The sequence below is a fragment of the Plecotus auritus genome, assembly GCF_963455305.1.
Source record: "Plecotus auritus genome assembly, chromosome: 6".
NCBI classification, from domain to species: Eukaryota; Metazoa; Chordata; class Mammalia; order Chiroptera; family Vespertilionidae; genus Plecotus; species Plecotus auritus.
Window position 1 is genome coordinate 132,999,995 of NC_137773.1, and position 24,874 is coordinate 133,024,868.

A 24,874-nucleotide genomic window follows, 5' to 3' on the forward strand; every position below is an offset into this window, starting at 1 on the left:
TGTGCCTGGCTCATAATAGATGTTCAATAGATACTTTTTGTATAAATGTATAAAAGAAAAGAAAAGTTATGCCTTAACTTTTCAGGTAATTTTATTTTTTTATCATTAAAATTAAAACAAAGAAAATTTATAACTTTTTATGAAACTCACAGACCTTTGAGAATGCATTGGCAAGCCCAGCAACATGCAGCACGTAACACTGCATTTACACTACTTTCTGCTTTATGAAGTTTGAATCATTTCTATGGCATTTGGGCCCTTCACTGGTGAGCATTACCTATCACCTTTGTAGCTGCCTCCTGCCATGCTTGATGCTCATACATGCCTCCCAAGCTCTCTGATCTTTTCCTATTCAACATGCCTTGATTTCTTTACACTTCTACGTCTTTGCTTATACCTGTCACCCTACCTAGAACACCTTCCCTTTTTGCCTCTGGAAATTCTTCTTTGCTCCACTCAGAGATCACCTCCTTTGTGGATTCCTGATGCTCAGACCAGGAGGAGGCATTCCTGATTCCTCATCCTCTGCACTGCCTCAGCACTTTGTATACGCTCCCTTTGCTCACATCCCTTTCCATTGTGATTACTGGTTTCCACGTTTATCACTTTCTCTTGACTAAGAGCTTCTCAAGCCCAAGGAAAATGTGTCATGCTTTCTCTGTCCTTGGATCCTCAATGCCTTAGCATAGTGCTTAGCACACTGAATACATGCTCAGTAAAGTGATTTGAGTGAATGTCGCCTGGGAGTGATTGTGGCAGAAATGAATGATGAGCTTATACTCTAACTCTCTGAGTCGACTCAAATGAAGGAATAATTCTTTGTAGCATAATAGTTGTTAGATAGAGGGTTTGGTGGAAGAGTTTGTCATATCCTTACAAAAAACTTCTTTCCAGAAAAAAAAAAAGCTTTCTATCTGATGAAAAGTAAGTGTTATCTTGCTTAGAGTTCATTGAATAAGTTGTTAAATAACATTTAAAGGTATTTTCCAGCATAATGGTGGTTTTCACTATTAATGGTAATTATAACATTAAGAGAAGTTGCTTATTCAATTCATAGACTGTACTAAGCTATATATATGTGAATATATATACATATATAAATTTACATATGTACATACCAGGTATAATTAAGTTTGCTCATCGCCACAACTGTATCATCCTCATTTTATAGTAGAAGAAATTGAGGGCAAATAACTTTGCAGAGTTGAAACAGTATAGACATAAATAATAGTAGAAACAGTTCTTGCTTGAGTCTGGGACTCAGGCTCCTAACCTTTCTCCCACACTGGATTTCAGTTACTCCTATAATAATAGAGTTTTCTTTGCCCCTTTAAAAGTTGATTTCAAAGCTTATTTAGAGAAATAAGTGAAGAGTCTTTTTGCAGACACTGCACACTATAAACTCATTCTATGTTCTTTTCCACCTTAAAAAACCATAAAGCCTACAATTCTTTCAATTCTTATTTCTTTTGCATTTTTAAACTAAAGAAATGAAACATTCAGAGATACAGCAAAAAATTAACTTGCAAGCTCTTATCTCCATTGGTTTTATAAACTTCTCCTAGTCCACAGGCAAGGATGCAAATAGTGATGAGAGGGATAGTCATGCATTTTAAATAGTGTACAGATGAATGGATTCAAGCTGCCATTGGCCTCCCTGTAACTTGCTGAGGGCTCTGGTATGTTGAAATTTATGTAACCCAGGACTAATAGTTCATCTTATTTAGAAAAATGGCAGTAGGACATGGAATTCATAAGGTATTACATTAGAGCTTGCTTCAATTTAAATTCTTCTTCCATTCAATAATGCTTTTGTTCCGGGCCCCGGCAGTGTCTGCACCGTTAGATACTTTCTTTATATCCCCGTTGGACTTGATAGGTTAGCTCTGTTCCAGACTCAAATTGGAAAGCCATTTTTTCCTCCTTTTCCAACTTTAAAAGTCTCCAATGAATTATAAAACAAAATAAATATCCAGGGATGAGAAAAGCACTTTGCAAGGCCTTTTTAAAACATACTTTTTGCTGTCCTTCTGGAGAAAATTCTATTCTCTTTCACTGGTTTAAGATTTGAAAAAGAATCTCAAAGCATCTGAAATACATGTTTATGCTCATAAGTGTGTACTTGGGTTTCTGAGTTTTTGCTAAGGAAAACTTTTGTTATTGATAATACACACAAAATTATCCAGATAAAAGAAAAATAACCTCAAATTGATATTATTAAAGAGTAGTATCGAGAGATCTTATTTCTCAGTGATATAACATATTCTTTTTGTGATACTTATTTTTATTTTTATTTTTTTGCTTTGGCTTACCCAATGATAGTATGGGTATTCTGTGACTTACCATTATCTTTTTCAGATTCTTAAGTGACCCATTCATTCTTGATATTTATTCCACATATTTTTTTTGGGGGGAAAGATCCTGTAAACTCTTTTCAATGTCTTTAAGCTCTCAGGTGGAAAAATGCTAAATCTTTCAAAAGTCCCTAAAGGTGCTCTTTTTTTAAAAAAAAGAATATATATTTTTATTGATTTCAGAGAGGAAGGAAGAGGGAGAGAGAGAGATAAATATCAATGATGAGAGAATCATTGATCGGCTGCCTCCTGCACGCCCCCTACTGGGGATCGAGCCCACAACAAGGGCATGTGCCCTTGACCGGAATCGAACCTGGGACCCTTCAGTCTGCAGGCTGACACTCTATCCACTGAGCCAAACCGGCTAGGGCTAAAGGTGCTCTTTAAGAAGTGCTTTCTGAGAGGGGAGTTACCTCATACTGTTTGGAATTAAGCATGGGCTCCAGCTCCTGAAGGCTTGCAGCCATGGGCACCCTGGGTGTGGCTGCAGCAGCTGCACCACTGCGGGTACTCTGTGGAAGGAATGTGCCTGGGCCCAAGATGTTTGACTCCAGTGTGGAATCTGGCTCGTGGCAGCTGTTGCACATGCCTTGACACTAATGATGTGGTAACAGGATCCTCCTGCAGTCCCGTGACAAATCAGACTGTGCATGGGGCTGGGAGGGAAAGAGCAGTGACTTGGGCTTTATAACTAGCGGTTGTGCCATCTCTGCTGTGACTTCAGGTGAGGAGTGGTCCCCTCTTTGGGCCCCTTATAAAAAGAAGCAAAGATGATTATCCTTCTGATCTTTTTCTTCACTTATGTTTAGTGATTTTGTTGTTAAATACTTGCTGACTCTTTAAAATGCACATACCAGCTTGTAGCAAAACCCAGGCCATTCTTTCAAAGTATTTTATTTGCTATGGAAAGGCTAGAATCTGAAGTGGCCAAGCCAAAAAGTTCTTCCGAGTTAAAGGTTTTATTTGTACATGACACAGTCAAACGTAATCTTACACCCCCCTACTCTACTTTCATCTCTTTCCTTTGCATTTTGGGAAGGTTTGCCTATTAATAACAGCAGCTTTTTAAAATGATAGGTTAATGTTGGCTGGAATGGTGCTTGCTTAGTATCTGATGTCTGCTACCTGTTTAACCTCATCACAGTTTTGTGAGATGGATGTATTATTAGCAGCTTCAAAAAGAGCTAGAAACTCTAGAGAATAGAAATACCTGTTAATGTCAACACAGCCCACCCAAGCCTGGGGGACCCAGCAGCTAGCAAGTGATCAGATTGACCCCATAGCTAGTGAGTCATCCAGTTGGTGCTCGACACAAGGCTGTTTAGCATCAAAGACAGAGTTCTAAATGGACATATTATTCCCAGTCAGATCTGTAGGACTCTCATTATTAATTATCTGACATTAATTGGAAAATTTCCAAGTTCTCTTAACTAATCATGTCTGTTGCTGGGTCAGAAGCTTGAACTGGCATGGTTATGTCTCTGCCATCAAGATCACCTGAGTCTTGTATATATTGCCCTTTAGGAATTCCTTGCCCTGAATAAACATTACCATAGCACTATTATATCATTCACACTTTGATTCAAAACAATCTTTAATTATAACAGTAATGGTAGTAGATTCTTCTTGGGGTCTCTGTCCACCTTTAAACAAATCTTCCCTTTGTAGTATCTCCAGATGTGCAGGGTCAGCTGATGGATTCATGGTGGACGCCTGGCCCATGCCAGGACAATTCCAAATTCTGTCCTGGGTACTTCCAGTTTGGAGTAAGGAGTCCTCAAGACCAAGTCATAAGCTTCTCGCAGCCATTCTTGCTATGTCCAGCTTCCTTCTTTTCCTGGGTTTTGTTTTCTGCTTTGATTCAGGGAGAGACTCTGATGTTTTCCATACATTGCCTCCTTTAGCTTAAGTTAGGCCCAGTTGGTTTTTGTTGCTTGCAACTCAAAGAATCTTAACTCATCTAGCAGTGATGAGTTTATGGCAGGCGCCTCAGTCCATTTAGGATGCTATCACAATATACCATCACCTAGTGCTATGGTTACGTTTATTCAGGATGATGGTGTATTGTTAGCATCCTAAATGGACTGAGATACCTGCCATAAGCTTTCTCCTCCCCCCTCCCCCCTCGCCCCCTGCCCACCTGCCACAAACTAAGAAATAATTAATTAATTTTTTAGAGATTGAGTGGATGAGGGAGAGAGAGAAGTTTCATCTCAGATTCTTCTTGCTCCAAACTGGAAATACCCAGGACAGAATCTGGAATTGTCCTGGCGTGGGCCCGGCATCCATCGTGAATCCATCAGCTGACCCTGTCCATCTAGAGACACTACAAAGGGAAGAAGATATTTTAAAAAAATATTTTTTATTGATTTCAGAGAGGAAATGAGAGGGAGAGAGAGATAGAAACATCAATGATGAGAGAGAATCATTGAGTGGCTGCTGGGGACCGAGCCTGTGACCCAGGCATGTGCCTTGACTGGAATCAAACCTGGGACCCTTCAGTCTGCAGGCCGACGCTCTATCCACTGAGCCAAAGCAGCTAGGCAGAGCCCTCAAGAAGAATCTACTACCATTGCTATTATAAAGATTGTTTTGAATCAAAGATTGTTTTGTAAAAGAAGTTTCATCTCAGACTATCCTTATGGTTTTCTTACAATCAAACAAACAAAATTATTTCTCACAGTTTTGGAGTCTGGGAAGTCCCAATTCAAGGTGCTGGCAGATTCCGTGTCTGCTAAAGGCCAACTTCCTGGTGAGAGGGATGTTTCTCACTGTGTCCTCACATGGAGGAAGGGGCAAGGGAGTTCTCTGGGGCCCCTTTTATAAGGGCACCAAACCCTTTTATGTTCTAATCATCCCTTAAAAAGCCCAGCCTACAACTGCCATCGCATTGAGGGTTAAGGTTCAACATATGAATTTGGGGGAGATATAAATATTCAGTCTGTAGTAGTATGCATTCAAAAATTATTTTTGGAAAAATATTTGAATGAAAAGGGCAAATAGAAAAGAAGGCATTCATAACGCTCCTACCTCCCATCATTTTTGAATACCTTTATTGAGATATAACTCATGTACAATAAAATTTACCTTTAACAAAGTACTATTTAGCAATTTTTAGTATATTCAGAGAGTTGTACAACCATTGTGACTATTTTAAAACATTTCTATCACTTCCTCCAAGGCTCCATATGCTTTAACAGTCATTTACCATCCCCCAGACCCCCAGCAATTATCATTTCAGTGTATATTTTTTCTAGTTTATTTGTATTACTTTCCTTTCCTATGGTATGTTGGCCATATTTTTGTTTGTGGGGTATGCTATACTTCTCTCTCTCTCTCTCTCTCTCTCTCTCTCTCTCTCTCTCTCTCTCGCTCTCTCTCTCTCTCTTCATATACACACACATTAAAGACCATAACCATTGTTTGGATACAGTAATAGGTATCTATTCTTCACACCAGAGAAAGAAATAATGGCATAGGGCTTTGATTCTAGTTTATTAATAAAATGGAAAGACAGAGAGTTTGAGTGATTAGGTATCTTAGGAACCAGTATGGTCATGTTTTCCCTATACATTATTCAAGTTATAATTTATAAAAGAAGTTTCATCTCAGACTATTTTCATGGTTTTCTCAGTCACTTAAAATTCCATTGGGAACACAGACATACTTACAGAAATGGTATCTAAAAGTAGGAATGAATAAAACAGTTGAACATAAACCCTAGTACTAACATTTCAGATGACTTTTTAAAGTTTCTCTCAGACTGCTTTTTTTTTTTTTTTCCTATTGATTGATTTTTTAGAGAGTGTGGAGGGGAGGAGAGAGAGAGAGAGAAAAACCACATTGATTTGTTGTTCCACTTATTTATGCATTCATTGGTTGATTCTTGTATGTGCCCTGACCGGGGATTGAACCCGTAACCTTGGTATATTGGAATGATGCTTTAATCAACTGAGCTACCTGGCTAGGCTTCCCTCAAACTATTCTTTAAATAATGATAACATTCAATAACAATTACAATTCAAATTTAGGTATTATGTATCCCTTAAAAATAAACAGTATATATGTTAACACATAATTTACAATATTATTTATAACTAGAGGCCGGTACATGAAATTTGGGCACGGGTAGGGTCCCTAGGCCTGTCTGGCGATCAGGGCTGATCTGTGGGGTGAATGGCGGGGTGATCCGGGCTCCCACTGGCACCTGCCTTAGCCAGCCTGGTGCCGCCCACTTGCCAGCCCCACCCCTGCTGCCACCGCTGGTCACCTTCCTCTGCAGGGCGTCTGCCCTCTGGTGGTCAGTATGCATCATAGCGACCTGTCATTCCACCATTTATTCTATTTGCATATTTGGCTTTTATTATATAGGATAATATATTTTATATATAATAAAATTTATTTATTTATACTTAAGATTTCGTTTTTGACTTGGAGAGGAAATAGTATACATGTTTGTCAGATAGCACACAGCTCAGTAATGGTTGAATGAGTGACCAAATGACCCTCTGACTACTTTATCTAATAGTGTCTTGTATTGAGGGGTACTACTGACAGTTTACCCAGATTTTCTTAATCACATAAACCAACATTTCAGTACTATACTAGTACTCTACTACAGTACTATTTTTATTCCCCACCTTTTAATTACCGAATAATCATTTCTTAAAGTAGTAGAAAGTCTGAAGCTTTTAAAAAACAATTTCAGGTGTACAATATAGTGATTCAACATTATGTACTTCATGAAGTGACTACCACAATAAGTCTGTTAACCATTTGTAATTGTATACAGTTAATATGGTCTTATTAATTATATTCCCTATGCCTGAGTAATTCCAGAGTAATTATTCCGGAGTAATTCTATATAATACACCCCCTGGACTTATTTCGTGACTGGAAATTTGTACTTCTTAATCCACTTTCCTTTTTGTGCCCATCCCCGCACTCTCCTCCCATCTGGCAACCATCAGTTTGTTCTCTGTATATACCACTTTGTTTCTGTTTCGTTTTGTTTGTTCCTTTGTTATTGTTTTTCTAGTATATTTTTTAGATTCCATCTAAGTTTAATCATATGGTATTTGTCTTTCTCTGTCCAACTTATTTCACTTAACATAATAATCTCTCTAGGTCAACTCATGTCACAAATGGCAATATTTCATTCATTCCTTTTTATGGTTAAGTAATAGTCCAGTATCTTATTTTGTGTGTGTGTATATATATACTTTACTACAGTATATCCTATCTAATAAAAGAGTAATATGCAAATTAACCATCACTCCGCTACAGCCACAAGCCACGCCCACAAAACCAATCAGGAGCGAATATGCAAATCCAACCAAGATGGCTACGGCCACAGAGAGCAGGAGGGAGGCTTGGGTTTCCCCGGAAATGGAGGAAGCCAAGCTTTCTGCCTGCCCTTGCCAGCCCAGGCCTCCATTCAAGGCTACAAAGTTTCAATGATGGAAGATACATAAACCCAAACAGAAATGGTGGCAGCCACGGAGCTGGAAAGAGCAGGAGACTAGGGTTGCCCCCGGCGATGGAGGAAGCCAAGCTTTCCACACACCCTGGCCAGCCCAGGCCTCTGCTTAAGGCTACAAAGTTTCAATTATAGAAGATACATAAACCCCAACAGAAATGGCTGCTGCCACGGAGCAAGCAGAAGGCTTGGCTCCGCTCCAGGCTACAAAGTTTCAATTGTAGAAGATAAATAAACCCCAGATACCAGGGCCTCCACTTGGGTCACCGGGGGGCATGGCCAGCCTGCAAACCACCACAGGCCCCTCACCCAGGCCGCCCCATGCCCCAAGGGAACCCCCACCCTGATCCGGGACACCCTTCAGGGCAAACCAGCTGGCCCCACCTGTGCACCAGGCCTCTATCCTATCTAATAAAAGAGTAATATGCAGATTGACCATCACTCCAACACACAAGATGGCTGCCCCCATGTGGTCAAAGATCCTGCCCCCATGTGGACACAAGATGGCCACCACAAGATGGCCAGCAGGGGAGGCCAGTTGGGAGGGACCAGGTCTCCAAGGGAGGGCAGTTGGGGGCAATCAGGCCAGCAGGGGAGGGCAGTTAGGGGTGACCAAGCCGGCAGAGGAGGGAAGTTGGGGGCGACCAGGCCTGCAGGGAACGGCAGTTGGGAGGAACCCAGGCCTGCAGGGGAGGGCAGTTAGGGGTGACCAGGCCTGCAGGGGAGGGCAGTTAGGGGTGACCAGGCCTGCAGGGGAGGGCAGTTAGGGGTGACCAGGCCTGCAGGGGAGGGCAGTTAGGGGCAAACAGGCTGGCAGGGGAGCAGTTAGGCATCAATCAGGCTGGCAGGGGAGTGGTTAGGGGGTGATCAGGCTGGCAGGCAGAAGCGGTTAGGGGCAATCAGGAAGGCAGGCAGGCGAGCAGTTGGGAGCCAGCAGTCCTGGATTGTGATAGGGATGTCTGACTGCCTGTTTAGGCCCAATCCCACCAGGATCGGGCTTAAATGGGCAGTCGGACATCCCTCGAGGGGTCCCAGATTGGAGAGGGTGCAGGCTGGGCTGAGGGACACCCCCTCGCCCCCGTGCACGAATTTCGTGCACCGGGCCTCTAGTACTTTATAATATCTTCTTTATCCATTCATCTATTGATGGACACCCAGGTTGCTTCTATATGTTGGCTATTGTAAACAATGCTGCAATGAACATAGGGGTACACTAATCTTTTTGAATTAGTGTTGTTTGTATTCAAGTAAATATCAGAAGTGGAATTGCTTGGTTGTATTGTAATTCTACTTTTAATTTTTTAAGGCATCTTTATACTGTTTTTCATAGTGGCTACAGTAGTTTACAATCCCACCAACAGTGCACAAAGGCTCCCTTTCATCCTTGCCAACACTTGTTATTGGTTGGCTTTTTTGTTTGTTTGTTTGTTTGTTTTAAATAAATCTTTATTGTTCAGATTATTACAGGTGCTCCTCTTTTTTTCCCCCTAGCTCCCCTCCACCTGATTCCCCACCCCACCCCATGCCCTTACCCCCTGCCCCTGTCTTCATCCATAGGTGTAAGATTTTTGTCCAGTCTCTTCCCGCACCCCTCACACCCCCTCCCCCCTGAGAATTGTCAGTCCACTCCCTTTCTATGTCCCTGATTCTATTATATTCACCAGTCCATTCTGTTCTTCAGATTTTTTATTCACTTGATTTTTAGATTCACTTGTTGGTAGGTATGTATTTGATGTCATTTTGTTGTTCATAATTTTTATCTTTACCTTTTTCTTCTTCCTCCTCTTCTTAAAGAACACCCTTCAGCATTTCATGTAATCCTGGTTTGGTGGTGATGAACTCCTTTAGCTTTCTTGTCTGTGAAGCTCTTTATCTGACCTTCAACTCTGAATGATAGCTTTACTGGGTATAGTAATCTTGGTTGTAGGTTCTTGCTGTTCATCACTTTGAATATTTCTTGCCACTCCCTTCTGGCCTGCATAGTTTCTGCCGAGAAATCAGCTGACAGTCGTATGGGTGCTCCCTTGTAGGTAACTAACCGTTTTTCTCTTGCTGCTTTCAAGATTCTCTCTTTGTCTTTTGCCCTTGGCATTTTAATTATGATGTGTCTTGGTGTGGTCCTCTTTGGATTCCTCTTGTATGGGGTTCTGTGTGCTTCCGGAACTTGTAAGTCTATTTTTTTCACCAGGTAGGGAAAGTTTTCTGTCATTATTTCTTCAAATAGGTTTTCAATATTTTGCTCTTTCTCTTCTTCTGGCACCCCAAAAATTCAGATGTTGGTACGCTTAAAGTTGTCCCAGAGGCTCCTTACACTATCTTCATATTTTTGGATTTTTTCTTTTTGTTTTTCTGGTTGGGTGTTTTTTGTTTCCTCATATTTCAGATCTTTGGTTTGATTCTTGGGGTACGTTGATCTACAGTTGAGTTTCTGTATATTCTTTATTTCAGACAGTGTATGCTTAATTTCTGACTGGTCCTTTTCCATTTTTTTGGCCTTCTCATTAAGGTCCTTGAAGGTCTCACTAAGCTCCTCGGAGGTCTCATCAATTTTCTCGGCGGTTTTTAGAAGATTCTTGATTAACCTTATAAATGTGGTTCTGAACTCTATGTCGTCCATTAGTTTGCTTTCCTCCATTTCTCTCATTCGTGACATGTTTCTTTGTCTCTGCATTTTGCTGCTTCCTTGTGTTGATGGAGTGGCTTTGTGTGGTAGGTGACCTATAGAGGCCAGTAGCTCAGCCTCCCCAATCACCTGAGGTGGACGCCTTTGGTACACCCCTTCGTGGGCTGAGTGCAAAGTCTTGGTATAGTTAAGCCTTGATTGCTGTTGGTACACTGGGAGGAATTGACCTCCAGGCCAATTGGCTGTGAGGACCCGCTGTGTCTATAATGGAAGAACTGCTGTGCTGGAGACATGCTTATGGTGCAGGACTTGTTTCAGTGGGGCTTTGGTGCTCACTGAGTCTGCCTCTTGAATGTATCACTTATGGATGTGAGGAGTTGAAATCTGGTGTCTCACACTGACCACTAGGTACACTGGCTTCTGGATCTCCAATGGGGTGCAGGTCAGCTACTGTCTGAGGCCACCCAGCAGGAGCTACAGCAAGAACTACAGTTTTCTCCTTTTTGCTTGGGGTTTGGAGGTTTTGGAGCTGTCTGACCCGGGCTGCAAGTTTGCTAGGTTAAGCTGCGATAGGGCAGGCCATTCATATGCTAAAGCCACTGCTTGGAGCTTGGGTGGGTTCGTAGATTGTGCAGGTCGGGGTCTCAGGGCGTGACTAGGCTAGGGCGTGGCAAACAGCGATGGCTGCCAGTAAGCCGGCTCTGCGGCTCTGCGTCTCCGACCGTGTCCCCGCGTCCCCCGCCTCAGCACAATAAACAATTGTTCCTGCGCGCAGCCCTGCAAGCAAGCCTCCCTCACTTTCCGACCCCACGGCAGACAGTCCAGCTTCTCCCCGTAGGAGTTTGGGTCCCCCGAGTCTCCCCAGAAACGAGTTCGGAGTAATCCGGAGCTTATCTCCCTTCGGGTTGAAAACAGCAGCGCTCCCAGTCACCCGTCGCCAGCCCGATTCGCGCGTCTCCGTACCTCAGCTTTTCAGCGCTTGTGCACCCCTCAATGCTGTTTGCTCTTTCCTTCTAGTTGTAGAACTTCTACTCAGCCAGCTTTCCCGTGGTTCTGGGTGATAGACGTTTTGTCTTTTAGTTGTAGTTTTGAAATTGTTGTGTGAGGCAGCAGTTTAGGTGTTTACCTACGCCGCCATCTTGGATCTCTCCTCGTTGGCTTTTTGATAACAGCCATTCTGACTGTGTGAGCTGGTGTCTCATTGTAATTTTGATTTCCATTTCCCTGATGATTAGTGATGCTGGGCATCTTTTCATGTGTATGTTGGCCATCTGTTTGTCTTCTTTGGAGAAATGTCTATTTAGGTCCTCTGCCCACTGGATTGTTTGGTGTAAGAAAGTGGTCTAGTTTCATTTTTTTTGCTTGTATCTGTCCAGTTTTTCCAACACTATTTATTGAAGAGACCATCTTTTCTCCATTGTATATTCTTTCCTCCTTTGTTGTAGATTAATTGACCATATAACTGTGGTTTTATTTCTGGGCTCTCTATTCTGTTCCATTGACTTATGGGTCTGTTTTGATTTCTATAACTTTGTAGTATAGTTTGAAAACAGCTTTGTTGCTTTTTCTCACGATTGCTTTGGTTATTCAGATGGTTCAATATAAATTTTAGGATTATTTGTTGTAGTTATGTGAAACATTCCGTTGGTATCTTGATAAGGATTGCATTGAATCTGTAGTGAATTGTTTTTTGAAATCTAGAGAAGTGCTTCTTAAATCTTTGTGTGCCTCTCTGATGGGCCACTTGTTAAAATGCAGGTCTGAGGCAGGACCTAAATTCTACCTTTCTTATAAGATCCCAGGTGATACTGATGCTGCTGGCCCAATGACCACTCTCTGAGTAGAATGGAGGTTATTCCCCCTTCCCAGGGGAGGAGTGATCCATCAAGCAGAGAGAAGCAGGAGAGTACTTAGGAAAAAACTCTTCTTATGAAAACTCTGAATGGCAAGGCCTAGAGTTTGGTTAAGGCAGTGGTCGGCAAACTCATTAGTCAACAGGGCGGCAAACCGTGGCTCGCGAGCCGAGGTTTGCCGACCACTGGGTTAAGGAAACCAGATAGATCAGAACAAGGAAAAATTAGCAGTTCAATGCCTGCCATCTAGTTATTCGAAGTGATACCAGTTTAGGTAAAACCTCTTACCTGTATTAAAAATACTTAGATTAGCTCAGTGGTTGAAGGTCGACCTATAAACCGGGAGGTGAATGTTCCATTCCAAGTCAGGGCACATGCCCAGGTTGCGGGCTCTAACCCTGGTAGCGGGTGTGCAGGAGTCAGCTGATCAATGATTCTCATCATTGATGTTTCTATCTCTCTTTCCCTCTCTCAAATCAATAAAGTATATTTAAAAAATACTTAGATTATTAGCAGCTTTGTGTAATGAACATGTTGGAGAGGGAAGAGGAAGTGATAGGGAAGGAAACTGTAGTAAAGATTTTAAAATGCCATTTAAAGATTTGCTAAGCAATTCAAATAAAGGAGCTTGTTTTCTAGCAACTGCTTGTGATTATTTATAATGCAAAAATTCCAACTTTAAACATAATTTCTATGATTACATGTTTTGGGTTGCTTCTCTGAACACATTGAAAAATATCAATACTTCTGAAATTTTTTTTTAAACCTGAACCCGGTTGAGCAGAGTTGACGGCAGGTGATGCTACTATCCTTTAGTTGCTTATGTATTACCGATTAATAGTAGGGAAAGAACCCTGACCTTCAAAACAGAAATGTCTGGTATTCCAGCAGCCCCTTGTAGAGTTATAGACCAGTTAATGGGAAATCAATTTTGTCTTTGAGTTTGTCTTAAAACAACTGTTTTTTGTTTTCCCTTATTTAAAAAATGCCAAAGCGCTTAGCATTTAGTTTCCCACCATTGCACTTACTTGATGATCAAAAATTTATGTTAATTTGGTTTTTATGCTCAAACGGGAGAAAAATTCCGATTGCAGGCCTCTAGCCACCACCTCTGTCTCAACAGTGGTGATTATGGTGGACATTTATTGAGCACTTGTATGTGCCAGGACCCTGGGTTTTGTGCTTTATGGAAACTTGTTCGCTTACTTGATGAGCATCTCATATGGTCTTTGTGTGAACCTATAAGTTAGTTATGATTATTATCTCCCGGTTAAGGATGAATAATTTGACGCTCAGAGTATTTAAGTAATTTGTCCAAGGTGACTCAGACTGTCACAGGTAGATGTAGGACTCAAAACCCAGCTCTTCGCCACTGTGCTTGGAATCTCTGAGAAGTTTAGTGATTTCTCCCAGATCACACAATTGGTTAGTGGCAAAGTTGGACTTAGAAGGTAAATCTTTAACTCTCAGCTCAGTGCAATATTTTGATACGGTGCCACCTAATGGTATTGGTCTGTAATGAAAACCAGAACTCCTTGCTTATGAAAGCAGCTGCCAAGAGGGCTTTCCCATGGATGCTGTTCCCAGTGTTATGAATCTTGGCACAATGTCACATGTTATCAACCTAAGTGGGTTCCACAGTTATCTCTGACAGCACGTCTGCCCGAGGAACCCAGGGTCCCCGCACTTTGGTGCTTTTAAGAATCACCTAGTGTCCTTACTCTATCCGAAAGGAGAATGCCTAGGACCATATGTCCAAATATTAATTTTTTATACCTTTCTCAGTAGAGCAACTCTTCCACAGCACACGGGGCCATATGTTTTCCGCCAACGTCTGCTGTTCGTCTTTTCACACACATGAAGGTTTGGAGCCAGGAGGAGTTCTGTGCGTCCTGCCTACGGGATTATGGAAAAAGGGATCAGAGAACCTGCCCTTAAAATTTGATTAGAGACAAACTGGGAAATGACAAATAGGAAAATAAAGTCACAGAAGAAGTAGAGCAGGCCAAGTTGTCTGCAGAGAGATTCCGCTTTCTTTGAAAGAGTTATGTTAAACCCTTGCTTGAGAAGCCGTATGGATTTATTAAAAAAAAGTTCAAGACTTTTGGGTATAAGCCAATTCATATTTTTATATAGCTCAGAGACGGTTTTCATAGCAATGAAACCGTAAACTGCTTTATAGTACAAAACTTTATCATTTTTTTTTTTTGTTTTTTCCTCATAGTATGGAAAAGAGCTTAAGGTCACAGATTTTTTTCAAATCTGCCAGGAACTTATATTTTCCATATTTGGGGGTAAGACACAGTAGATTCTAAACATCTGGCTAGTCCCTATTTAAATAATTGTGTGTTCCATGTACATCATATGAATATATATATATTCATTCTATTTACCTTTCTGTGCTATAGATATTCTGAAATCTGGATTAGATTCTGACTCCAGTAGCAATTGGAGGCCACCCTCCTAAACATTGGCTAAGGCAAGGATATTCCTCCTCCTCTTTCATATAAACTCAAGTGTGGCTTAGTTTCTTTTATTTGCATTGTTCTCCTTTTCTTGAGCTTTTAGGAGTTGTGCAAAATGAAGTTCTTAGAATTGGCTGGAGGAAACCTCAATTTTAGACACTGGCCTGTATCAGCTAATGATGTGATTGCAGTCCAATCCCGTAAGCCTGCCCTATTTATCCCCTTGTGGAGTGGACGTAGTGCTGGCAGCTTCGGAGCAGTGTTGTCAGCCAAGTGACCTGATGGATGTGAGGCATTTTTAGTTTTGGAGGACAGCACAGGGCAGAGTAATCTGAGGTCAAAGACACACTCCCCCTCCCCACCATTTTCCTCACCCCCAGCTTAACTACAGCAAAGCAAAGAAGAATGGAAACCCATTCTCCCTCACATTGTTCCCCTGTGCCAACTGTCTGGGGAGACAATTTTCCCTTTGGTCCTTTCATCTTCCTGCCCATATTGCACTCTCTATTTATTGAATACCTACTATGTGCTAGATTTGGGGGTATAATCCAATTTTGGCCCAGAATCTGCCCTTGAGAAACTCACTTTCTCTCTCTTTCTCCTGGAGATTACTTTTTTTGTAAGCACAACAATGCTTTGAAAGATATATTTGCTTCTATCTATCTGTTGCCTACTGGGAGGGCCTACCAGAAAATGTAGCCTGCCGTAATACCAGAAAGAGAAGTCTATGTAACCTCCTTTACTGTCTGAGACTTGGAATCAATTGGACAGACTAATCTTTCCAGCTCCCATTTTGTTTACCTGTGTTTAAAGGGCAGACCAATGATTTTAAACCTTTTTTCTTCCGTGGACTGGAGATGAGGCTAGTCTGTACTCTCCAGGGCAGAGTTCAAAGCATGTAATTAAGTGCGGAGGGCAAAGGTTAAAAAGAACTGGTTAAAGGCTAGATATCCTGATAAATGTGACGCATTCTATTTGTTCTCCCAGTGGACTGACTGGAAGGAGTAGCCTGTATGCCCTTTGTTACACCTGCTTTGCTTCCCTCTGTGATGTCCTCAGTGGCAGGCTGCGGAGAAAGGGGTTTGCTTTCTGAGCTTTGATTCTTTGAGAGACACTGGAGATGATCCCAGAATCAGGGTGGGGAGTAAAAAGCTTTCTGAATACTCATCCAACCACAGCCTCACTTTTGTACTTGAAGAGGATTTTTTGCCACTTGTTTCACCTGTGCCACAAGTACTGAGTTGACAGCAGTGTGACTGGGACACAGGTATGAGGTCGGATCATGTGGTGATGTCCTTCCTGATGTAGGTGGACATTGAAGGGCTTCTCTTTCTAGTTGTGCAGTGGAATGGAAGCCATAGAAGGAGTGGTTGAGGCTTTGGGAAGTTGAGACTGTGGTGATGACTGGGAGATTCCAAGAGATGGCCCTAGAATCCAGCCTTGCAGGTTGCTGGTTTGTAGGTAGGTACCTGATGTAGGTAATAGGTTAAAATGAATGCTCTTGTTTATTGATCCAGTGGGGCTCAGGTGCCTGCTATAAGAGAAATGTGCTTTCACGGTTGAGAAGGGGAGTGATTCAGCCTTAAGGAATTGAATAATCTGGGAAGGGGGAATTTAAAACTGTGCATCATTTTCTTAAATTTTGACCCCCAGAAAAGGTGCTTTGGCTTTGCCAGAGATTTCCCTTTATTGTATATAATCTTTAGAGGTGGTTTTTATTGAGTTTGTGTTCCAATAGCTAATTCTAATTAGCTAACAGTCTAATTCCAAGGACTTAGAAAGGAGGTCTCAATAAGTTGTCCCTGTCCTTGTTGTGTCCCATGCTACTTAACTATTGGACAGGACCCAGTAATGTGTAAGTGAAATAATGTAGGTTATCGCTCATTCTGCCTCTCACACGACTGCCATTTCCTAAGTCGTTAAAGTAGAGAGCCACCCCCTTTTTGTCTACTCTCAGGGTTATTGGAATACACACCAGGATGGAGCCCAGGACCCCAGAAACAGAGATTCTGGCTTTGGCAGTGTTTGTGTGCTCTTGCACCTGACATTTAACCTGTGTGATCTGATTTTATCATTTGTAAAATGATGTCAACATGTGAGTCTTTAAGGTCTTTTTGAGCTTTAAGAGTTCTGATTCTGTGTCCTCAGCACGTCAGGTGGGATATGTCTTTCAGAATGTGGGTTTCTGTTGCTGTTGTCACAGCAGCATATTCTACCCTATCCTGACTGATACAGTATAAGTGATTACTCTGTACTTCCTAGAGCTTTATATGTACTGTATTAGCTAATTTAATTCTCACAACAACTCTTTGTGGTAGGAATTATCACGGATATGTACTTCATCTATACATTTCCACTGAAACTCCTAGAGCACAGGGGTCAAGTACTCACTTTCGCATCCATGTGCCACCGTGCCTCACAGGGTACTGAGGGGAAATAAGCAACTGGTACGTATTTCATGATGGCCATTATGAATTATTTTTTAAAAATATAATGCACCACTTCCCTGCCCAGGTGGCTCAGTTGATTGGAGTGTCACCCCGTACACCAAAAGGTTGTGGGTTTGATTCCTGATCAGGGCAGGAGGAGGACATGTCTGGGTAGGAGGTTCAGTCTCCGATTGGGGTGCATACAGGAGGCAACTGATTGATGTTTCTCTTTCTCCCCTCCTCTCTCCCTAAAAATCAATGAACATATCCTTGGGTGAGGAATATATAAAGTATAAAATTGAGTATTTTTTTTAGTATATCCCCAAAGTTATATAACCATCAATATAATAAAGTTTAGAACATCATCATCACCCCAAAAAGAAACCATATACACTAACTCCTTATCACCTCCCTATCCAGGCCCTGGCAACCACTCATTTATTTTCTGTCTCTATGTATTTGCCTATTCTGAACATTTAATATCAATGGAATCATGCAATACTAGAAACTGGTTTTTTTCACTTAGCACATTTTCATCTATGTTATAACATGTACCATTATTTCATTCTTCCAAGGGGTTCTCTTCTCACGTTGGTAATGATTTTGTTTTTCTGGTGCTCTCTCTGTAATTTTGGTTAAAAGGGTGACCTGGAATTAGGTGTGGGTGCTTCTGTAGTATTGTGCTTTTCTCCATGGTAACACACCCCAGACTCAGTGTGACAGGGAGATTTAGGAAAAGAAAAGGTGGAATAAACCTCACTTTAAAAAAAAAATCACATTTATCAAGCATCAGTACTGTAGATTCCGTGTAGCTTATGGGTCTTTGCTAAGAAGAAATTGTTTTTCTTTTTCTTTTTTTTCTCTGTGAAGGTACTTTATGTTAAGTTCTTTCTGTTAAATATCCTTTGCTTGCACTGGACTTTTCGTTGTGTTGATTTCTTGCTTCATTTTTTTTTTTTTCATTTCCCATGCTGTTCAGTTGCTGGATGCCAGAAGAACCAAGGTTTGTCCACTCTTTGCAGCTCGCTTGTTTTACTCCGCACAGCCTCATCACCCCATGTGTTTGAGTGTCTGTCTCCGTCTGCCTTTGTTCCCTTTGCTTGCAGATGCAGTAATCCTGATCACTAAACCTGTTCACAGCTTTATTTGTAAAAATAAAGTCCTTGTTTGTGTCTACTTGTAGTGGATGCTATTATTTTCATTTTTAAATGGACATGCATTTATCATGGAAAATAATGGATAGTAGAATAAAGAACCCCTTAGGAAACAAGGAATACTGAGTCTGGAGCACTGTGGGCATAAAGAGGGTGTGTTGTGAGTTTCCCTCTAACCCTTCCCACTTCCTAAATTAAAACCGTAGACTGCAATTTCCCTCGTGACTGACACTGATATACTGTTTCTGCGTATGTGTGCATTTCTTTTCTCCTAAGACATTAAGAAAGCCTCATTGAATTAACTCCCCCTCTCCATGTGCTGTCCCATGCTTCTGAAGTCACCCCGGAGGACTTCACGCTGGCCCTGTGGACCTCATGGTTAACATTCCATCTTCATGGTGCGGGACCAGCACATAGCACTTGGCGTTGCCATTGACTTTTCTCCTGTCTCCTCTCCTGCCCCGTCTTTCCATCACAGCACCTGCAGTTGACAATCCAGGCCCTTCAGGATGAGCTGCGAACCCAGAGAGACCTCAACCACCTCCTGCAGCAAGAGAGCGGCAACCGCGGCGCCGAGCACTTCACCATCGAGCTGACAGAGGAGAACTTCCGGCGGCTGCAAGCGGAGCATGACCGGCAGGCTAAGGAGCTGTTCCTATTGAGGAAGACCTTGGAGGAAATGGAGCTGAGAATCGAAACTCAGAAACAGACCCTCAATGCCCGAGACGAGTCCATTAAAAAGCTTCTGGAGATGTTACAAAGTAAAGGTTTGCCGTCCAAAAGTCTGGAGGAAGACAATGAACGGACGCGGCGGGTGGCAGAGGCCGAGTCTCAAGTCAGCCACTTGGAGGTGATTTTAGACCAGAAAGAGAAGGAAAACATACATCTGAGAGAGGTAAGAACATTCCCTTTATTGTCTCAAAGTTATATTTTACGAGTTAAAATATGTTATCAAGTTGTTTTCACAGGTTGGAAGGCATCTACAGCCTTAAAATTCCCTTGGTCACCTGTTTCATAACCTTCCTGTCTGCTTATCACCTTCAAGCTGGAATTTTGCATTAGTTTGTTTTCTCTGCTCACCACACATATGTTCCATTATTATTCAACACGAATTCAGGGTCCAGGCGTGTGTAGCACATGTCAGCTCTAAGGTGGTTCACGGCTGCTTTCCCACAGATGGTGGTTGTTTCAGGGCCTTTGTACAGTACTGTTTATGTTTTAGATGTTTACCAAAAATCATCTCTCTAGAGGAGCAAAATGAATAGGTGATTAGCAAAATAGTAAACCTAAGTATTTTTTTATAGCTGAATTAAGGGCAGAATTTTCAGAAAGTAAAGCATATAGATAGTTCTGGAAAGCATGGTAAAATGTGTGCAGAGCACTTTTGAACATTTAGATTGAAGATAATCTTTGTTGTTTGCGCTTACATTCATCTAGGACTGAGTGTTCCACGTTTTCTATGTATTTTAAACTTAGTGGATTAAATCATTCAAAGTCTTTCAGAAGCAGCCTCTCCGGCCTGCCACCACCATTGAATGTTGGGATGCTCATGTATCTGAGAATATGTGGCTGGATGGAGCTTAGATAGAAGGTGGGTGACAGCTAAGGCTTGATATTTTTACAGCAGTTCTTTGCCAGTATGATGGGTTTGTATTGTGAAAGGACCATGTAAGCAACTTGCTGTGGAAGACACAGACCTCACAGAAAATAGTAGGCAGTAAAATGGCATGAAGTAAATTTTCAAATTATGCTACAGCAACAAATTAAAATTCCAAAATGTATTTGCTTCTAGGCCAAACTAGATTTTCTGGCGTTCTATACCTGCTCAGATGGGCAGTCATTCCCATGAGTCACTCATTTCAATGTTCAGAAAAAATGGCTTTCACGTTGGGACGTACTAATACAGAAGCTCCTAGGGGTTTTCTCTGATGTAGATTGTATTTGCTTAGACCATTTGAACCGAATTTTGTGTTTTCAGACTCAATGTCCTCAGTGTTCATTCTCTCTTGCTTTCATGAGACCTTAGCAATATGCTTAGGAAACCACATGGTTTGGGTTCACATTGAGATGCTTAAAGAGGTGTTTTGTTGGACCTGGTCTTCCTATTCATATTCCAAGAAGGTTGGTTGTGGTGAGCAGACTTCTAAGATGACCCCAATGACCCCTAATGCCCTTGTGTAATCCTCTCCCCTTGAGTATAAGCTGAACCTAATGACTTGTTTCTAAACAGTGGAGAATGGCAAAGGTAATGGGATGCCAGTGACACTCCCATGATTAAGTTACATAAGACTGTTACTTCCATCTTGTTAAAAGATTCTATTGCCTTCTCAAATTGCTTGCTTTTGAGATGCCTTTGTGATAAGAAACTAGGGGCAGCCTTCAGCCAATACCCAGTGAGGAACTGAGACTCTCACTACAAAGCCACAAAGAACTGAAAACTGCCAATAACCACTTAGTGAGCTTGGAAGTGGAGCCTTCCCCAGTTGAGCCTTCAGATGAGATGGGAGGCTGTGGGCTGACACCTGGACTGCAGTTTTGTGAGAAACTGTGAAGCAGAGTACCCAGCTAAGCTGTGCCTGGCTTCCTGATCCACAGAAACTGTGAGATAATAAATGTGTGTTGTTTTAAGCTGCTGAATTTTGGAGGTAATTGTTATATAGCAATAGATAGCTAATACAGTGGATTAGAAGTTAGTCTCTTCCTGCCTTACTCCATAGACTTTCCATATAGTTTACAGAAGAGAAGCAAGAATCATTGGCACTAGGACCAAACCAGAGAGGGTTGGACCTGCATTGCCACCATGTGCCCACCATCCAGATATCATTGCTGACATGTACACATAAGGAACTGTTTGACATTGAAACAGGACTCAGAACTGTTGGACATTGAAATTGGGACTCAAACATTTTTTTTATTATATGTTTGTTTCTAGTCTGCAGAGGCAAGATTTTTTTAAAGGAAAGAAACGGGGAAAAAATAGATGCAGAGGCAAAGAAGCATTGAACGGACTGTCAAACGACAGCGGGAAGGCAGGGGAGGTTGTGGGGGGTGCTGTAAGAGATCAACCGAAGGACTTGTACGCATGCATATAAGCATAACCAATGGATACAAGACACTGGGGGGGGGGCAGGTAAAGGCATGTACTGGGGGGTAGGGGAGGCCGGGGGGGGAGGTCAATGGGGAAAAAAAAAGGAGACATATGTACTACTATTTGTAATACTTCAAACAATAAAAATAAAAAATACAAAAAAAAAGGAGAAGCATAAAAGAAAAAAGAATCATTGGCATGTTATCACTTGCATGTTGAGTAACTGTGGATTTTGAATTTTGGTTGTGTCAGCTCAAAATTCTGGTTGGTAGATTGCTGTACTTGAAAAACACAGATGCTTTGCTTTCGGTGCCAAGGGGTCATGTTGCATGTACAGCAAGCCTGTGGTGCCAGAGAAACCTCCATCTGTAGCACTGACCTTCACTCTATGTTGGAATCTTGGGGTCAGGATAAGAGTCACTCCTACTCTGTTATCAGATTCTGCTCATTGGTGGCACGTAATAGATGGTCCCTTGATTCTCTTGTGTGGATGCCTCCATTTAAATAAATCTAAACTAAATTGTGTTTGTGTTTTATGAGGTTAGTTGGTCCTCACAATGGTCTGATATGGATATAGATCATGCTTAGAGCCTTAAACACCAGTCTGAGAGTTCACAGAAAATGCAGTCCAACACATCCAACTAGTTTCCTTGAGTATCAGACCAGGCAGTGGGTAGTCCTTATTTTGACCCATCAAAAAGGGAGAATGTGGAAAAAATAATCTCTCTATAAAAATTTATTTTAGAGGCAGCTGATCAATGATTCTCTCTCATCATTGATGTTTCTTTCTCTCTCTCTCCCTTTCTCTAAAATCAATAAAAAATTATTTGTTAAAATATATTTTATTGATTTTTTACAGAGAGGAAGGAAAAGGAATAGAGAGTTAGAAATATCGATGAGAGAGAAACATCGATCAGCTGCCTCCTGCACAACCCCCACTGGGGATGTGCCCGCAACCAAGGTACATGCCCTTGACTGGAATCGAACCTGGGACCCTTCAGTCCTCAGGCTGACGCTCTATCCACTGAGTCAAACTGGCTAGGGCAAAAAATTAAATTTAAAAAAAAATTTTGAACTTCAACTCAACAAACAAAACTTGGAGGCCTGAAAAGACCCTTCCCCAGAGAAGACTTGTACTGTCTTGTGAGAGCCATATGTTTTATTTTCTGGAATTTTGTGAGTCTGCTTTTAAACCATTGATAGCTGAAATTGGTCATGGTGCGAGTATTTACACCATGGAAATCAGTAAAATGCTACCTGCACTCCCCCACCTGTCCCATTCCTGAAAGCCCATTTACCAACACACCTCTAAATAAATGCCATTAAATATTTGCACATGATACAGCAAGAAGAGGCAAGTTAAATAGTGTCAGAATTTCAAATGCATTAACCACATCATTCATCAAAAGTTTTCAAAACAGTGTCTAGAACTAGATTGATGCTCATGTGTCGGGCATTATAAAGAATGATTTATGTGATTCACATCTAATTCTCACAGCCACCTCATTCATTCATTCATCCATCCATTGAATGAATACTTATTTGAGGATGTGTTTTGAGATAGAGCAATGATAAATGATAACGTTTGATTACATGGTGCTTGTATTCTATTGGGTCAACTAGAATACAAATATCTATTTAACAGTTAAACAGAGAAGTATCATGAAGAAAAGAAGAGGATGAAGAATTAGTGACTTGGGTGGGCCCAACTTCATATTGGTGGTCAGGGAAGGCCTCTTGGAGGGGGTGACATTGTGAACTGAGATCTAAGTGACAAAAAGGAACCAGTCATGTAAGGCTCTCAGCAGACTGTTGCATTCATATTGGAAGACCCACACCTAAGAGGTAGCTGCTATTGTTTTGACAATTTTTATCTGGGGAAATTGAGGAACAAAGTGATGTTATGAAGCTTGCCTATAACTAACAAGTGGTTATGCTGGTACTTGAATCAGGTTGACTTCAGAGTCTTAGCTATTGGACCATTTCATTATATCCCTTTTCTAGAAAAATCTTTCTCTAAGAGAAAACAGACTGCAGGGCCAAATAAACGTGGGAAAATGCTGGATTCATAGAGTTTACTGCAAATATGCATCAGTCATTTCCAAGGAGGGGACTAGGGAAGGCAGAACTTCTCACACTTACCTTGTTTGACTTGCTTTTCTCTGTTGCACTGGTGTTCTTTGTTAAACACCTTGGAAAAATGCTATGCTAGAAAATAAAAATTGTGCTCTTAATCTGTAACCTGCAAAATATGTAATAATATACAAAGAGTTGTTTCCCATGGCCAAATAACAGTAATCTTCTCCATTAGTTGTTCTAGATGGTAGTTTATTGTAAGCTGTTTCCACATCTCTACTGAGTTTTAGAGTGTTCTGTTAGGGAATTTCTTTATTTTTGGTGGAAAAATGTGGCTTACTGCTTTGGATATTAAACCAGTAAGAGTAACCCAGATGAATAAAGAAGTTGCCTGACCTCAGTTAATTTAAATGAATCTAAAATAGGATTTAAAATATACTTGCAGTTTTAAATTCAGTGTGTTCCTGATTTTTTTTTATTTTTTTATTTTGCACTGTTCGACTCTGTTGGGGCTAGATGGTGTAATGCTGGGGAATAGAGACCTAGTGGTTTTACCAGGTATGATTCATTTTTAGGCAAAGGTGTTGGACCTTGTATAAACCCCATCTCCTGGAGTACTGGCCTTGTGCAGCCCATTGTTTCAGGAGATTTCGAGTTGGCAGGAATTGCATACGGGAGAGTCAGATTGCTTTAGTGTCTTGTGTTTCTGTGTCTGGAAAAGGCTGAGTGTGAAACCACTTCTGTGCCTGGCAGGAAACAACAACAGAAAGATTATGATCTCAGCTTATTTGGAAGACCAAGATGATTGCCCAAGAACTACAACGGATGTGCTAATGTGAGCTGAAGTGTTGGCTGAAATGCAGCATTACTCACTGGTGTTGTCTGATGCTTTTGGATCCAGGTTGATTTGGTCAGATATTGTTTGATGTAGTAATAGTTTACCTTGTTCTCTAGCTTTTTCTGCAAAGAACATATTGTTTTAGTAATCAAGGACCCAAAACACTACTGATCTCATTAAAGAAAAAGTGGGTTTATGTACCAGGATCCTCCTATATCCACTCTCCTTAATGTATTCTTGGCTGGTCCTCAGAGGAGAGTCAGGAGTCTTTGGACTCATTGCCCTGTAAGATGTTTGAAAGGGAGGGATATATATGCTCTGCTGTGGATCTCCTATGTTCATCCCCTTGAGCAAGAGCAGAAGAGCTGTCAAGTCATCAGTGGCCACAACTGCTATTAACCCAGCCCAAGTAAACCTGCCATGAGACCGGGTCTGGGCTTCCCTCCATGCTGTGTGGGAGGGGAGGAAAAGGGAAGGAGGGAGGAGGAGGACAAGGGAATATGAATTCTTTTAAA

General features: G+C 41.5%; 1 protein-coding gene across 12 annotated transcripts in view; it reads left to right on the forward strand.

The window, feature by feature from the left end:
- The window catches only part of ERC2 (ELKS/RAB6-interacting/CAST family member 2), a 909,167-nt gene that overhangs the window by 137,236 nt on the left and 747,057 nt on the right, over window positions 1-24,874 (forward strand). For 7 of the 12 annotated variants that reach the window (XR_013960983.1, XR_013960984.1, XM_080676100.1 and 4 more), the window contains exons 3-4: window positions 18,183-18,206; window positions 18,836-19,252. Coding sequence is in view for 10 of the 12 variants with exons in the window: in XM_080676100.1 (XP_080532226.1) it covers window positions 18,183-18,206; window positions 18,836-19,252 (441 nt within the window). In the remaining 2 variants the exon portion in view is untranslated. The remainder of the gene's footprint in view (window positions 1-18,182; window positions 18,207-18,835; window positions 19,253-24,874) is intronic. The other 5 variants (XM_080676097.1, XM_080676102.1, XM_080676099.1 and 2 more) reach the window with 1 other exon arrangement.